We start from the raw sequence: 15,636 nt of genomic DNA on the forward strand, positions 1-15,636 counted from the left end.
GCGGTGCAGAACTATTGCGATCACCTAGTTGCAGCTAATCTTGAAGCACATTTGGGCAATCCATCGTTGCTGCATGAGCTTGTCGAGAAGCTTCCGTCGGAGATCAAGCTCAAGTGGGTGGACTTCAAGGATCCTGTACCGATAGTTAGTCTGGACACCTTCGGGCAGTTTATGGCGGATATAGTACGGAAAGCAAGCGAGGTAACAACGTATCGACCAGCGACTTTGGCAAAGGCACCGAAAGATGAAACGAAGAAAAGCGGGAATGCGAAGGCTCGAGGATTCGTCAATCACCACCAGTTGAAGCAAACACCATCGGAAAAGGTATGTCCGATCTGCAGCAAAGTAGGCCATGGAGTGGATAGTTGCGGTAAGTTCAAAGCATTGAATTCTGATGAACGTTGGAAGATGGTGCGGCAGCACAATTTGTGCAGATCCTGTATGAGGAATCACCTTCCTTATCCCTGTCGGCGACCCAAGGATTGTACGATCGACGGGTGTCGACTACGTCACCATCCCTTGCTCCACTCTTTCCCTTCACAGTCGAAATTAGCAGCTAGCTCACAGAATTTCCACTCCGTCAGTCAGACCGTAATATATCGCATTCTCCCTGTTACGGTGCATCGTGCTTCTTGTTTCATTAACACATTTGCGTTACTCGACGAGGCGTCCGAGGTAACGATGATCGAGAAGAGTTTGGCTGACGAAGTGGGTCTCAAGGGTTCACCAGATCCATTGCACCTTCGCTGGACCGGAAATGTGTCCCGAGTAGAGGAACAGTCTTGCATGGTGAAGCTGGAGATTTCCGGAAAGCAAAAGAAACGACGTTTCAACGTGGTCAACGCACGTACCGTAGAAGAGTTAGAACTTCCTGTTCAGTCGATCAACCCGGATGAACTAATCAATAACTTTCCGTACCTCAAAGGTTTGAATATTGATGGATACGATGAAGCTCGTCCGCAGCTACTGATCGGCCTGGAAAACCTCTACTTGTCCACTCCGCTGAAGATTCGTGAAGGAGCACGTGGTCAACCAATCGCCACTAAGACAAGATTAGGGTGGTGCGTCTACGGAGGAGCATCTACCAAACCAGACGATTTCCGAGGAGTTTTCCACGTCAGCCGTATGACTGAAGATCGTCAGTTGCATGACCTGGTAAAGCAGTACTTCCTGACGGACAGTCTCGGTGTCACTCCATTGACTACTGAGCTTGAATCGGCAGAAGACAAAAGGGCCAGGCAAATTCTCGAATCAACAACTCGACGTGTACCAGGTGGATTCGAAACTGGCCTGGTTTGGAGATGTAATGAGGTCCACTTCCCCAACAGCTATCCTATGGCTGTAAGCAGACTGAAGAGTTTAGAGCGGAAGACTCAAAAGGTTCCAGAACTGGCTAAGGAGTCCACGATCAGGTGGACGCCTATTTGGAAAAGGGCTACGCGCGTATTGCAACGAAGGATGATCTGTGTTCCGATGATCAAGATCGAATATGGTTCTTGCCGCTGGGAGTGGTAATTAATCCTAAGAAACCACAGAAGCTGCGGTTGATATGGGATGCTGCCGCTCAAGTCAAAGGTACATCGTTTAACTCAATGATGCTGAAGGGTCCCGATTTGCTGACGCCACTAACGAGTGTGCAGTATCGATTCCGGCAGAGACGCGTCGCGGTCACGGGGGATATACGAGAAATGTATCACCAGTTCAAGATCGCGTTGAGAGACCAGAAGTCGCAGGTGTTCCTGCATAGAAAAGACTCATCCGAAGAGCCCGTCATTTACGTGATGAATGTGGGCATTTTTGGAGCAGCCTGTTCCCCATGCTCAGCACAATACATTAAAAATCTAAATGCGAAAGAGCATGCACTAGAGTTCCCGAACGCTGCTGAAGCTATCATCAATAGCCACTATGTGGACGATTTTCTGAACAGCGGAGATACCGTGGAGGAGGTCATTCGTTTGGCCGAGGAAGTCAGATACGTCCATAGCCAAGGGGGATTTGAAATTCGAAACTTCATGTCAAATTGCCGAGAAGTACTGGAAGGACTTGGAGAAAGAAATGCTGCGAAGGAGATGACGTGGAATTCAGAGGAGTCTAACGTTGCAGAATCTGTCCTGGGTATCCGCTGGTTACCACAATCAGATGAACTGACCTTGTCCGCTTACATGCCTGGTACAGAGGAGGGTTTGTTAGACGGTTCAGTTCGTCCTACGAAGCGCCAGATCTTGAAGACGGTTATGAGTCTGTACGACCCACTTGGATTTTTCGCCACGTACGTGATTCAAGGGAAAATCATCATTCAAGACTTGTGGCGAGCCAACTGTGACTGGGATGACTTGATAGATGACGGGATTTTCGGAGATTGGAAGCGTTGGATAAACTTGTTGCCAAAGCTGAACGATGTCCGTATTCCAAGGTCGTATTTTGGAGACGCTGTTCCAGAAGACTGCCAGCCACTGCAACTTCACACGTTCGTCGACGGAAGCAGCACTGCATACGCCTGCGTAGTGTATATTTGCTTTATCTATGCTGGTCAGCCGCATTGTGCGCTGATAGGAGCGAAAGCCAAGGTCGCTCCAATCAAAACACTATCAATCCCAAGGCTCGAATTGCAAGCTGCCATCCTGGGAACACGGCTATCACAGTCGATTTTGGAGAATCATCAGCTTCCTATTCATCAACGGTTCTACTGGACCGATTCATCGACGGTCCTTCATTGGATCAACTCCGATTCCCGCAGGTATCTACCGTACGTTGCTTGCAGAATTGGAGAGATTTTGACATCGACCAACCCAAGCGAATGGAAGAAAGTACCAACGATGCAGAATGTAGCGGATAAGGCAACGAAGTGGGGCAACGGGCCGTGCTTTGATCCTGAAGATCCATGGTATCGAGGACCACAGTTCCTATGGGGTCCAGAGGAGTTTAGGCCAGAACAAAATTGGAAAGGAACAGATGCAGCAGAAGAACTTCGCCCGGTACTCGTTAACCGACGAGCGAAAATAGAGCCTGTGATCGATGTGAAACGTTTTTCGAGATGGGAAAAGCTGCAGCGAACGGTAGCGTACGTTCTCAAATTCGGAGGAGTGATGAGCGAAGATACGTCGTTGGAAACACCGATAAATTCAGAACTTCTGTGCAAAGCGGAAGTGAAGCTGTGGAAGATGGTTCAGCTGGAGACGTTTCCTGAGGAGTTAGCTGTGTTGCAGAGTCGACATTCTACAAAGCCTTCGGGGGCGGTGCCGGTATCGAGCCCGTTGTATAAATTGTCAGCTTTCATCGATGAAGAGGGATTGGTGCGAATGGATGGTCGTATCGGCGCCGCCCCCAACCTGCCGATCGAAGCTAAGTATCCCGTTATACTAGCTCCGAACCATCCAGTAACCTTTCTCTTCGTAGATTTCTACCACCGTCGATGTCACCACCGTAACCAGGAGACGGTAGTCAATGAGCTTCGTCAACTGGTCTACATTCCAGGTCTACGAAACCTGGTCCGCAAAGTCGCCGCTAGATGTCAGATGTTCAAGGTTTACAACGCATCGCTGGGTTCGCCGAAGATGGGCCCACTACCGCGGGCCAGGCTGGAAGCATTTCTTCGTCCGTTCACCTACACCGGGCTGGCCAGTGACAGTCAAAGTTGGTCGCAAACACGCTAAGAGATGGGTTGCCTTGTTCACGTGCCTGACAACTCGAGCGATACATTTGGAGGTGGCACATAGCTTGTCTTCGATGTCCTGCAAGATGTGCATCCGTAGATTCATTGCTAGAAGAGGTGCCCCATCCGAGATATACTCTGATAATGGCACCAACTTCCGCGGTGCCGCGAATGAGCTACAAGACCAAATCCAGCAGTGCGCCGAAACCTTCACCAATACCACGACCAAATGGTATTTTAATCCTCCAGCCGCACCCCACATGGGTGGGGTGTGGGAACGACTTGCGCTATAGAAACAATGGCCTCCGCACCAAGAGTACCCGACGATGAAACCTTCGAGACAATCATCCTAGAGGCCGAGAGTATGATCAACTCAAGACCTTTGGCATACATCTCGCTGGACAACGCCGGCCAAGAAGCGCTGACATCCAATCATTTTCTTTTGGGTAGCTCAAATGGAGTTAAGCAACTGCCTAAGGAACCTACGATAGCCACCGATTGTCTACGCAGCAGCACAACACATTCTGGATGGATTTTGGAAAAGATGGTTGCGCGAATACCTTCCAACGATTGCCAGGCGAACCAAATGGTTCCGAGACACTAAACCAATTGAAGTGGGTAACTTGGTTTTCGTTGCCAACGAGAACAAGAGAAATACCTGGATTCGAGGTCAGATCGTCGAGGTTATTCGTGGAAAAGATGGTGTTACCAGACAGGCCCTGGTTCGTACGGAAGCGGGAGTCATCCGACGTTCGGCAGTGAAGCTCGCCGTCATCGAGGTAGCTGAAGATGGTAAGGTCGAGGCTAGTGGACAGGACCAAACTCAACCTTACGGGCCGGGGAATGTTGGTACTGCTACGAGCCATCCGCAGTCCCCTTGAACTCGTAACGGACGGACGAGCGAGGAATCTGGTAGCCCTACCGCTGCTTGTCATCGCTACAGCCGTCAGCGCAACTGTCATTCGTCGAAGATTACATGAAATCAAAAGGTGAAAATATTTTGTGAAACGTGGATCTCAATTGCATTGTATTCGATAAAACTATTATATTTTCTTGCTTAAAACTATTAAAATTTGCTTAAACACTAAACGTAAGTTAAATATAGATATTCCTACTTAAAATCTACTTAAAATAATAAATATTTGCAGCTTAAAGCGAGTGAAATCTACGCTAAAAAGGAATGTTTTTTATTCTAACCTTAGTTGCATCGGCAACAATTCCGTTTGGTGCTAAACTGCGCTAAATTAAGAAAGATTAAGTGCGGGTTGTGCTTAATAGGCCGGAAATGGGGTAGTTAACCCTACTGGAATTTTTGCTAGAATGGTGTACGTTAATCGATTTGCTTGGGACCAATAGGCTAGTCAAGTAGTGAGCCAATTTAATATCGTTAGTTTCGTATTGATTGTTGGTCCTGTCCTTCCCTATCATCCGCCCTTCCTTTCTTGATATCTAACTGGCAATACTGGAAATTAAATTTTTTCCCAAAACTGACTTACTATTTCATGTTTCTTGGGTTCCACCTCTCCAGGGAATCGTATATCCAAAATATTCATGAGCATTGAGCAGTGCATACCCTTAGCGCAATATCTCAAAAACAAAACACAAACCTCCCGAACTTAATGACGTCACTGTTGAAATGGTACACTGTTGTACCTACTCGGGAATTGCGTGACACATGTGAGAAATGAACATCTTTCTCCCAGTAACAAAGAGGCAAACATAAAAACACCCAACTCTCTAATGCCTGTTGGCTTCCTGCACAAGAACAACCGACCCGGCTTGCCGCCGCCGTCGTCGTCGTCGGGTGGGTGGAAAGAGAAAAATGACACTGTGTCACGTAATTTCCGAGCGGCATTTCAGTAGAAGGGATATGGCTAATTCATGATGTGTGTTTGTGTGCTTGGTTGTAAGGGCGGTGGGTGTCTACTTTAAGGCGTATCGCTACGGGTTTCTTTTTTTTTTACGAGAAGAGGAAATGAGGACTTACCTTTAGCTTCTGGTTTTATGTATGAGGTAATCGAAGCGGTTGATGTTGTTGTTAGCCTTTCCAACCGGAAAATGGGAAAGGTCCGAGGACTACACCGCAACACAGACACGCGATGATCGGGGCGGTGTCGGTCTCCGGTGCACAAATGAATGAAAATTGCGATCTAATTGAATTTTCTCCCTTTTCACACTGCTTTTCTTGCCTGCCGGCGCGTTGACACTTGGTTCTATGTTGTGCTTCACTTTCCCAATCGAATTTCGATTCGATTTCTAATTTTATTTCAGTTTGACGATGTTTTGTTTTTGTTTTTGTTTTGGCACATCGAGGTGCGGTGTCCGTCAGTGTAAATACTCACGCACACGCACACCAGCGGGAACCCGGGAATCGAAAACCGAACCACCTATATAGGAGAAGAGCGTGAGAAACGTAAACTGTAATGATGGACCATAGTAGTCTGTGACAACGTTGCGCCTACTGCGGGTGAGCGAGTGTCAAAGCGGGAGTGAGAAATGCGAATACGAAGCTGATCACTATTTGGGCGTTTTTTTCTTGGGGAGCAGCAGGGTAGAAGGAGCCAACTCCAGGGGAAACGATGCGTAGCAAATCTGTTGCACTGTGAAAACAATGAACAAACTCTCTTCGCTCGGGGTGATTCACCTTACGACGAGAGCATGGACGAAGTAATCCTCGGAAATAAGCACCGTACCCCACCCCGATGGGACAACGAGTGACACTTTCGGTTCGATAATTTATCACACAATTGTCAATTAAGATGAGGTTATTATGTAATCCTCACATCTCCACCCACAGGCTCTCGACGATGCTGATGCTTCTCAATGTTCTCGCTCGGTTCGCTCTCTCGCTGCTTCCGACGATGATGATGATGATGATGATGTTGATGACGATTATAATGATGCTGAGCCACGCGGATATGTTTTTCTCGATTTATGAGCGCTAAAACTCCGTTTATGGTTGATGTTTTCCTCTCATGGCAATCATCATCATCGTCATCATCAGCAACTTCGATGGCTGGCGGAGAGGGAGAGCGCTGAGAGATGGATGATTTTTGCTCTCTGCATTGATCTCTCACTCGCGCGACTGTTTTCTTTATTGTTCGGATTTACACTCGAGACAACGAAACGGATGGTTGGAGTAATGAGAAAGAAAAACAGCACTGGGAAAACGCACTTTCGTTCACTTGGGTTCGGTGCTCAGCTTCCGGTGCACTGTGGGAGTGGTTGTTTGCATTTTTATTTGCTGTCAAATTGATTTTAGGTCCTAACAATCATAAAGCAGTGGGAATTTGTGCGGCAGAGATTTTAATTTCTAGGATTTTTACGATGTGGTTGTTAGAATACTGTTCGTGCAGGCGACTAAAGGGTGTATTCGATAAAAATGGCATACCGAAAATCCTCTGTAACTTTTGAACCGTATGAGTAAAAAACCTGAAAATTTTAGTTATTCATACAGAAGTTCCGGTCATGTCGCCGAAACAAGAAATTGCCCGTGAAAAAAAATCAAAATCCAAAGACGTTCCACCGATGGATCGCTAAAAAGCTTGGAATTGCAAATACAACTGTGTCTCGCGTGATAAGAACCTTCAAGGAGCGTCTGAGTGCCCGAAAGAAGGAAGGGAGTGGTCGTAAAAGTGGTCCAATGGACAGTAAAATGGCCAGGAAAGTAGTGCAACAGTTCAAGAACCGTCCAAACATGTCAATTCGAGATGTCGCTAAAAAGTCCAAGGTGCCAGTCGGTTTTGTGCAGCAAACCATGAAGCGTGCTGGGTTCCATGTTTACAAGGTGAAAAAAGCACTAAACCGGAATGAAAAGCAAAACATCACTGCGATAACTCGTGCCCGGAAACTGTGCACAAAGTTGCTCATCAAATCGTGTTGCATCGTGATGAATGACGAAACTTACGTCATGGCCGACTTCCGTCAACTTCCTGGGCAAGAATATTTCGTTGCCAAGTCTAAGTTCGATGTTTCGGAGGATGTTTGAAAAAAGAAATTATCGAAATTTGCAAAGAAGTTCCTGATCTGGCCTGAAATAAGCGCTCCCTTCATCACTTCCGGAACAATCAACGGTGTGATTCACACGGAAGAGTGCCTTAAGAAGCGTGTCTTGCCATTCATAAGGAAGCACAAAGGATCAACTCTGTTTTGGCCTGATCTGGCCTGCCACTACCCTCGAAACGTGTTGGAGTGGTACCCAGCCAACGGAGTCAATTTTGTGTCAAAAGATATGAACCCACCAAATTCACCGGAACTTCATCAATTGAAAAAATTCTAGGCAATTATGAAAATGAAACTTCGCAAACATCCCAAAACTATTAGAACAGAGCTGGAGTTGAAGAAAATTTGAGTATAAACTATAAAAAAAACACTGATAAAATCGGTTGTATAAAATTTGATGGTGGAGTGAAAAAGAAGGTGCGGGCATTCGGGATGGGAGACGAAATTGAATAAAACAAATATTGTAAATCATAACTCATTACAGGCAGGGTGCCTTCCATTCATTTTGACTAAAAAAATGTTTATGGAAATTATGGAATAATAAGATATTATGGTGGTATTTTGTATGTGTAAGAAACAAGAAAAGATTTTAAAGTTTGTGTTTGACACATAAAAGCTGCAAATTTAGCTTTGACAGAGCCACAATGAGCGATTTTCTAATCGCCTCTTCGCGAAGAGTGAAGAGCGAAGAGTGGGTGAGATAAATGACAAAATCGCTTATTGCCACTCTCATGCAGCAACATTGGCTGGTATTATGTGTCAAACACAAACTCCACAATCTTTTCTTGTTGCTTACGCAAACAAAATATTATAAAAATATCTTATTATTCCATAATTTCATAATACATTTTTATAGCCAAAATGAATGGAAGGAACCCTGATTACAGGTATACCTCGATTTTATAGACCCTCGATTTTACATACGTCGATTTTATGTCCATATTTTTTGTACTTTAATTATCTGTTTTGAAACCTATATTTTTATGATTTTGGTTGTTTGTTCACAAAACATAACACATCTGAACTATATACAGGGTTTAGAAACAGTTTGTGAGGTGGGAAAAATTTTCGTCATGGATTTGAAAACCAATCATAGCGAACACATTAATCATTGGGAACCTATTTTAAGTTTAACGGGGTTAACAACAACTTAAAACGCTCTTTTATGGCTGTATGATTCTGTTGTAAGCTTTTGTTGACCCCGTGCTTGTAAGAGATACTCGAAGTATTAAAACCGATCCCGTCCCTATGTATCAATATTTCACTAATATTTCCTAATAAACGGTCCGTTTAAATCTAGGTCACTTTGACATACATGTGGGTAGATTCACGTTAGCGTGTACTTTTTGACATTTATGATCGTGAGAAAGTTAGTACCCCTACTTCGACTTGAAACCGTGCAGATTGAAATCTGAAAAATGGTACGTTACAACCCCGGGGACCGTGACATTCGAGAGCTCGGACCGCAGAAGTACGAAGCCAATTGCGTACCTCAGTTCGGATTTTAGCCAAATAGTTGAAGATTACATTTCATCTCGGGCGGTCATAGCGGAAACATAGTACGCGAAGCCGTGCGACGGTACGTTGGTCTCTCTTTTCCACGGAGTGGATCTCCCGGGAAATGCTCGACGCCGTCGATGCCCAGCTCTCTAGAAAGCAAATCGGAAGCCTTCCGTTCAGCCGCCACTACCTCCGCACCTCTAATTTCGGCCATACCGCACACGGATCACTTTTCGTCGCTACACGCCATTTCCGCTGCTTGATCTGGCGCCATTCTGAGACCGCCGCCATCATCACAGGTCGTTGAAAGGTCGACAGTCGCCATCGCCAGGACCTTGGTAAGGTCACCGGCCGCCATTACCGCTCCATCCTTCGCCAGCACCGATTCGTCCGTCGCCATCATCGCATCGCATCGCATTGAAAAAACCTGCGCAGGTATGTCCGTACTTTTTTTTCATGGCCATGAATAGTTTGCTTTTTGAACCGAGTTTAGTCTAACCCGAATGAATGTTAGGAATGATGTGAATATAGATTGAAATTTGAAGTTTTTTCGTTGAGTTACTTATTTTTCTGTCACGGTTTTTTAGCTGTCTCGCTCGTCATTGAGTTCTTGGGCTCGTCTTGGATTCGCATCAGACACATTCGGTTTAGCTTGGTTCGTTAAATTTAATGAAAATTGGGACTATAATTTGTGGACTTCTTTGAGATTGCGGGTTTCCCTGATGGCAAATAGATCGGATAAAGGTGTTCTTTCGATAAAGATAAGTTTCCATTAAAGTTTTGAATTTCATTGAGGAAGGGTTTTTAATCATACCGTTCGAGTGGTCCTCTGAGGATCAGTCTCTAAGTCGGGCAAAGAAAACACGACCGGTGGTCTCTCGTAAAGGGAGTGGCGCTTAAGCCACCGAGTTGCACTTGAATCTCGAGCATTCTTCGCGAACAGTTACAAAGCATCGACTGGCAAGAATATCTGAGGAACATTACATTATCAAAAAGCTTTGAGAGTGATGTGGTGGTCCTGAAAAGAACCGTTATGTAGTGATGGTTGAGTAATCCTGAGCTATTAGGGTGTTCAACACGGATGAGGCTGGCGAGCTGTATGTTGTTTGGAACAAGGGTGAATCCGATCAGCAGCGGTGCGGCTTCTTCCTCCTTCTTCGGTGAATCAAGGGCTCTTGAGGGCAGCCTTGATAGCTAGCTGCTTGCGGGGAGCCTTTCGTTGTGTACTGAAGAAAAATGTACAACTCCTCGCGCTGAAAGCACTGTTGCTGATGACGACCGGAAACCCCCACTCACCGCACGTGGTAGTTGAATAAACACCATAATTAGTAGTAAAATTCTTCTTTATTTTGATTTGTTATGTGGTTTACAATTGCTAATACAGGGCAAGAGGATAGCCAGAAGCGCTCTTCATCTTTAGTGGACTTTTTGATTTTGTGTTGTACATGTTGTTTTGTGCAATGTTTTTCAATTTTTTTCTTGTGAAGTATGTTCTTTGAATGTATTAATTTGTTATTCTACCGACTTAACCTAACTTAACCTAACGTGCCAGATCCCTGACGACCTGTTGTTTGCCTACAACAATCTCTGAACCTTGCGATGGAGTCAGCTCTCCGTAACTCCAGTGTCTGAAGACCAGCCAGGCGGTGGACCTCAGAATTTCTAGTCCGCGGTTGAGTGTTAAGGATCATCCTAAGGATCTTGTTTTGGACCCTTTGGAGTTTGAGGTGATGGCATTTGGCGCAACTCTCCCAGATTGGCATCCCGTATTCTATTACGGGAAGGATGATTTGTTTGTAGACAGCAAGCTTATTTTTCAGGGACAGGGTAGACCTCCTGTTGATGAGTGGATACAACGATCTTATCAAGATGTTGCACTTGGTTTTCGTTTTGTCAACGTGCTCTCTGAAAAGAAGCTTGCTGTCTAGTGTTAGCCCGAGGTACACGACCTCTTTGGACCATTCCACCACTGAGCCGTTTAAGCAGATCTTATTATTCTCAGACGGAATAAGTCTGGGAGATTTTGAGTGTGGAAAGATGATGACCTGGGTCTTTGCCGCGTTGATACGGATCTTCCAGCTGTTGAAATATTCAGACAGGACGTCCAGGCCTCTCTGAAGTTTGGCAGTCAGAACTCCGATGACCCTACCCTTATAAACGATGGATGTGTCATCTGCGAACAGAGACAAAGATCCACCATCAGGGAGAGCTGGCATATCGGAGGTGAACAGGTTGAATAGAATGGGGCCAACGATGCTTCCTTGTGGAACTCCGGCACCGATGTTGAAAGCATCCGATGTGATGGTATTCAGAGAGACTCGGATCGTCCTATCCGATAGATAGTTGTTTATTATCTTCATTAGGAAGATTGGAAGACCGTACTGCTGCAATTTGAACACCAGGCCATCATGCCAGACCATTTGCACATTCGTGCAATTTTCAATGGTGACCTTATGACAATTGATAAAGGTTTAATTTTAACAGATTCTTAGAAAAATTGGCGTATTAAGAATTAAAATCCAGCATCTCTGGATCAAAATAAGACCACACAATTAGTACTAAAGGGTGTCCACGATGAAATTGCCACACTATGAAATTGCTCTAACTTTTTAACCGTTGGGTAGAATTTAATGAAAATTTGGGTGGATTTAGTTCATAGTGCATTATTTACATCCTGCAAGTTTTAAAGTCCTGTGATCAAAACTCGCGGAAATGGAGTCGAAAGAACAGCTCGTGCGTGATAAAATCTTGCGCATTCATCACGAGAACAAGGATCTCTCGCATCGTTCCATCGCTAAAACGTTGGCAATCGCGAATTCCACGGTGTCGCGAGTGATTAAGCGGTTCGAGGAACGGTTGACCACCGATCGGAAGCCCAGAAGTGAAGGAAAAAGTATTCCGTACAACACCAAAAATCACAACCGCGTAGTTGGGGCCTTCAACCGAAATCCGAACGCCTCCGTTAGGGATGTGGCTAAGAAGCTGCACCTAAGCCGAAGTTTTGTCCAGAAGGCCAAAACTAAGGCTGGGCTTCGAACGTTCAAGGTACAAAAGGCCCCTAATCGCGACGAGAAGCAGAACAAGTCCGCCAAAACCCGTGCCAGGAAGTTGTACCTCAACATGCTGACGAAAGTTGAATGCTGCATCATGGACGACGAAACATATGTGAAGGCCGACTTCAAACAGATCCCCGGCAACCTGTTTTTCACGGCCAAGGATAAGTTCAGCGTTCCGGAGCATGTCCGCACTCAGAAGATGTTCAAATTTGCGAAGAAATTCCTGGTTTGGCAAGCCATCTGCACGTGCGGGAAGCGGAGTGCACCTTTCGTGACCCAGGACACGATGAACGGACAGGTGTACATAAAAGAGTGCCTCCAGAAGCGGCTGCTTCCTCTCCTGAAGGCCCACAACGTCCCAACAATCTTCTGGCTGGATTTGGCCTCATGCCACTACTCCAAGGACGTGCTGAAGTGGTATGCGGACAATAAGGTCAATTTCGTGCCAAAAATGTTCAACCCTCCCAACACTCCGGAGCTCCGCCCCATCGAGAAGTACTGGGCGATTATGAAGCAGCACCTTCTTAAACGACCTAAGGTAGTGAAGACAGTCGAGGAACTGAAGAAAGTATGGGTTTACATGCAAAAAACAGTTGATTCCCAGGTAGTGCAGAATCTTATGGCCGGGGTTAAGGCCAAGGTGCGGGCATTTGCGTATGGACTGTAAATAAAATACGAGTAAAATGGTAAAATGAAATTTAATAGTTATTTCTCAATCCCTGAAAATTTGATGGCAATCGGATGAAAACTCGAGCTTTGCGAATCAATTTTGTGTGTGGCAATTTCATCGTGGACACCCTTTACATCAACATTTCATTCCCTATCCCTAGTTATGGTAAAGATGGGCGTGGCTGGGAATAGCGACAGTCATGCTTCTGTTACTCTTGTTTAGATTGGAACCAATGTTTACTCCCCAGCATTATTCCTGAAAGTAGTCTAACTGAGAATTTCAGAAGAGACGTGAGTGTCGCTAGTATCCAATCTCCGAAGTATATCATAACGCTAACGCTATATGTTGCCGAAAGACGTAATTCTTCGTGAAAAAAAGTATTTTGATCAAAGCTACTTGAAATTATCTGAGCTACAACTTTGCTGACAACCATATGTCTTTATTTGCTAAAATAAGACAGTCAATGTTTGAGCATCAATTAATTTGAGGATCACTCCAAACAACAACAAAAAGAATAAGCTTTTCACGCACGAAAACTTCACCTAAAGCACTAAACGTCTAAATATGTAAAAAGAATGTCTATGACTCTTTTCCTGCTAAATTCCCATCCTGAACCACTGTGCACTGCAGTTTTCATGTTGGACAAGTTCCAGCAAAATAAGCCATGGTTAGTTTCCATCAGCAACGTTTCACCATTCTTCTCAACGTTCACTCACACATCTACTCAATACGAACATTTCACCAAACCAATAGAGAACAAACACACCCAAATGCCTCCGGAAGTACACTTTTTAAGACGCCCTGAGCTAAGAAACCATCATTTCTCTCTCTATCTCTCCTCTAACTCTTCGACGAACGATGGTAGTTTCGGAATGGGGAGATTTGCTGTTCACAACGAAAAAGTCCTGTTGTTGTTGATTACATGCGGGATTGGAATTTCTTCCTATCATCGTCGCACTCACTTTGTCATACTTTTCGCAGCATCATCAGCGATGTTTTCTAGTTCCCACGAACTTTTTTCTCGTTAGAAACTCAGTTAATAGGGTTTACTTTTTCATCTTCATCCGGTGACGCACTTCCTGAGCCGCTGACCGCAGCGCAGCACTGGGTTGGTCGCAGATGAAAAACAACTCCCATATATTACAACAACCCACTCGCACTCCCTCTGCAGCAGTGTCGAAAATTGTGCTGAGTTTGAATTCTGCACTCCTTCTTACTTGACCGTCGCTTTTCCCAAAGATCCGAGGGCAACGAAATCGGAGGTAAGAAATGAGTCAAAATCATCAGCGACGTAGTGCCGGCGCGTGCTAGCTGTCAGGAAAAGTGTGCAACCAAAAATCCACACACGGCGAATGAGAATAACTCAGTGACTGAGTCGAACTCTACTCAACATTTGCTAAAAGTGGAGCTACTCAGTGAGTGGGTAAAATTTTCCTCGCTTTTCCTGGAAAATCAACGAAATTTTCAATCATATTTAAGAAGTTCTTCCCGGCAAAATGTGAAAAATTTTACCCTCTCACTGAGTAACTCCACTTTTCGCACTTTTGAGCTGAATTCTACCCATTTTTGGGTTACTCTCATCGGCCGTGTACCGACACAGTTGCACTTTTCCGACTGACGACAACTGGGCGTGTTGGCAAATCATAATTGCATCAGCTGGTGATGTGGTGGGTGCTCTCGGAAGAAACACACTAGACGAATCGTTACGTGAGTGCCGCGGGACCGGGTGTAGGAACGGTTGTGCGCGGTGCATCAGTGAGGGGGGTAGGTGGGGCGGAAATAATTATGTTACCGAAATAAAGTTAATGCACATGGGTGATGGATGAGCGAGTTGCCGTACAAATAAACAAGCGAAGTGCAATGAATGGGATATCTTGATGGAGTTGATTCACCCATTTGGTGTTGGAATTGTCGTTCGAAGGAGCATGGGGGAACTGAGGGTAGGGCAGGACATATTGTTTAGCCACAGGTAGCACGCAATTTTAGATGTTCGGAAACCCGACCGTCTATTCCGATCCGGAGGACCGTCTACTGAAATGTAAATTTTAATAAATGTTTTACTTTTTTATATATAAATCTATTTGTTCATCATGGCTGAAATGCAGAAGCTTTACGGAGCCGAAATTCATTTTACTTTTTACAATGTTTGTTAACACTATAGTTAGTACAAGAGGGGTCCGAACACTCATGGTTACGGGCTACATTCTATTAATTTTCTAGCGGGCACGTCACACGTACACGGCAAATAATTCCAGTCATAGCTTTGGAACTATACCAGATAGAACATTGCAGTCTTGAGCATGGTTGTTCAGTCGGACAACACCCGTGTGTCAGTGGTAAGTTTGGCTCAGAATGAATTAGATAGAAGGTTCATGTTTTGACGTAAAACAACGTCTTTGTCGACTACACTGGGTTACAAATCAAAAAATATGTGTGGTGAAATAGTGTTAGGTTTTGAACGCTTGTAACTTTGCCATTTATAGAACATTACAAATCTGCTGAAATAAATATTTTTACAATTTTTCAAAAAAAAAAAATAATTTGAAAAATGTACAAATGATTATGTTATAGGGGAATTTACGTATTCTCGTCAATCTAAGCAGCGTCTGCACTTCTACTAGCATTTTCTCAGCGTCACGCACATATATGATGTGTCTGTTTGTTTACATTCATCTGCTGCTTGCTTCTCTATCCATTCCAATCGACAGAATTTTTCAAAACGTTTTGAAAGCGTTTTTACAACGCTCCAAACTTCT

At 44.8% G+C, this 15,636-nt stretch overlaps 2 protein-coding genes across 4 annotated transcripts in view; one reads left to right on the forward strand and one right to left on the reverse strand.

Moving 5' to 3' along the window:
* Positions 1-15,636, reverse strand: part of LOC135698143 (uncharacterized) — a 160,284-nt gene that overhangs the window by 132,751 nt on the left and 11,897 nt on the right. For all 3 annotated transcript variants that reach the window (XM_065218038.1, XM_065218037.1, XM_065218035.1), the window contains exon 2: positions 5,640-6,039. The gene's annotated coding sequence lies outside the window, so the exon portion shown is untranslated. The remainder of the gene's footprint in view (positions 1-5,639; positions 6,040-15,636) is intronic.
* LOC135698054 (uncharacterized) lies at positions 682-3,653 on the forward strand. The gene is made up of 2 exons (XM_065217916.1): positions 682-1,341; positions 1,413-3,653. Exons 1-2 carry the CDS (start codon positions 682-684, stop codon positions 3,651-3,653), a joined length of 2,901 nt encoding a protein of 966 aa, XP_065073988.1.

This window comes from Ochlerotatus camptorhynchus, unplaced genomic scaffold, assembly GCF_037179485.1.
Source record: "Ochlerotatus camptorhynchus isolate MF236.1 unplaced genomic scaffold, CSIRO-AGI_Acam_v1.1 ptg000082l, whole genome shotgun sequence".
Classification (NCBI taxonomy): domain Eukaryota; kingdom Metazoa; phylum Arthropoda; class Insecta; order Diptera; family Culicidae; genus Ochlerotatus; species Ochlerotatus camptorhynchus.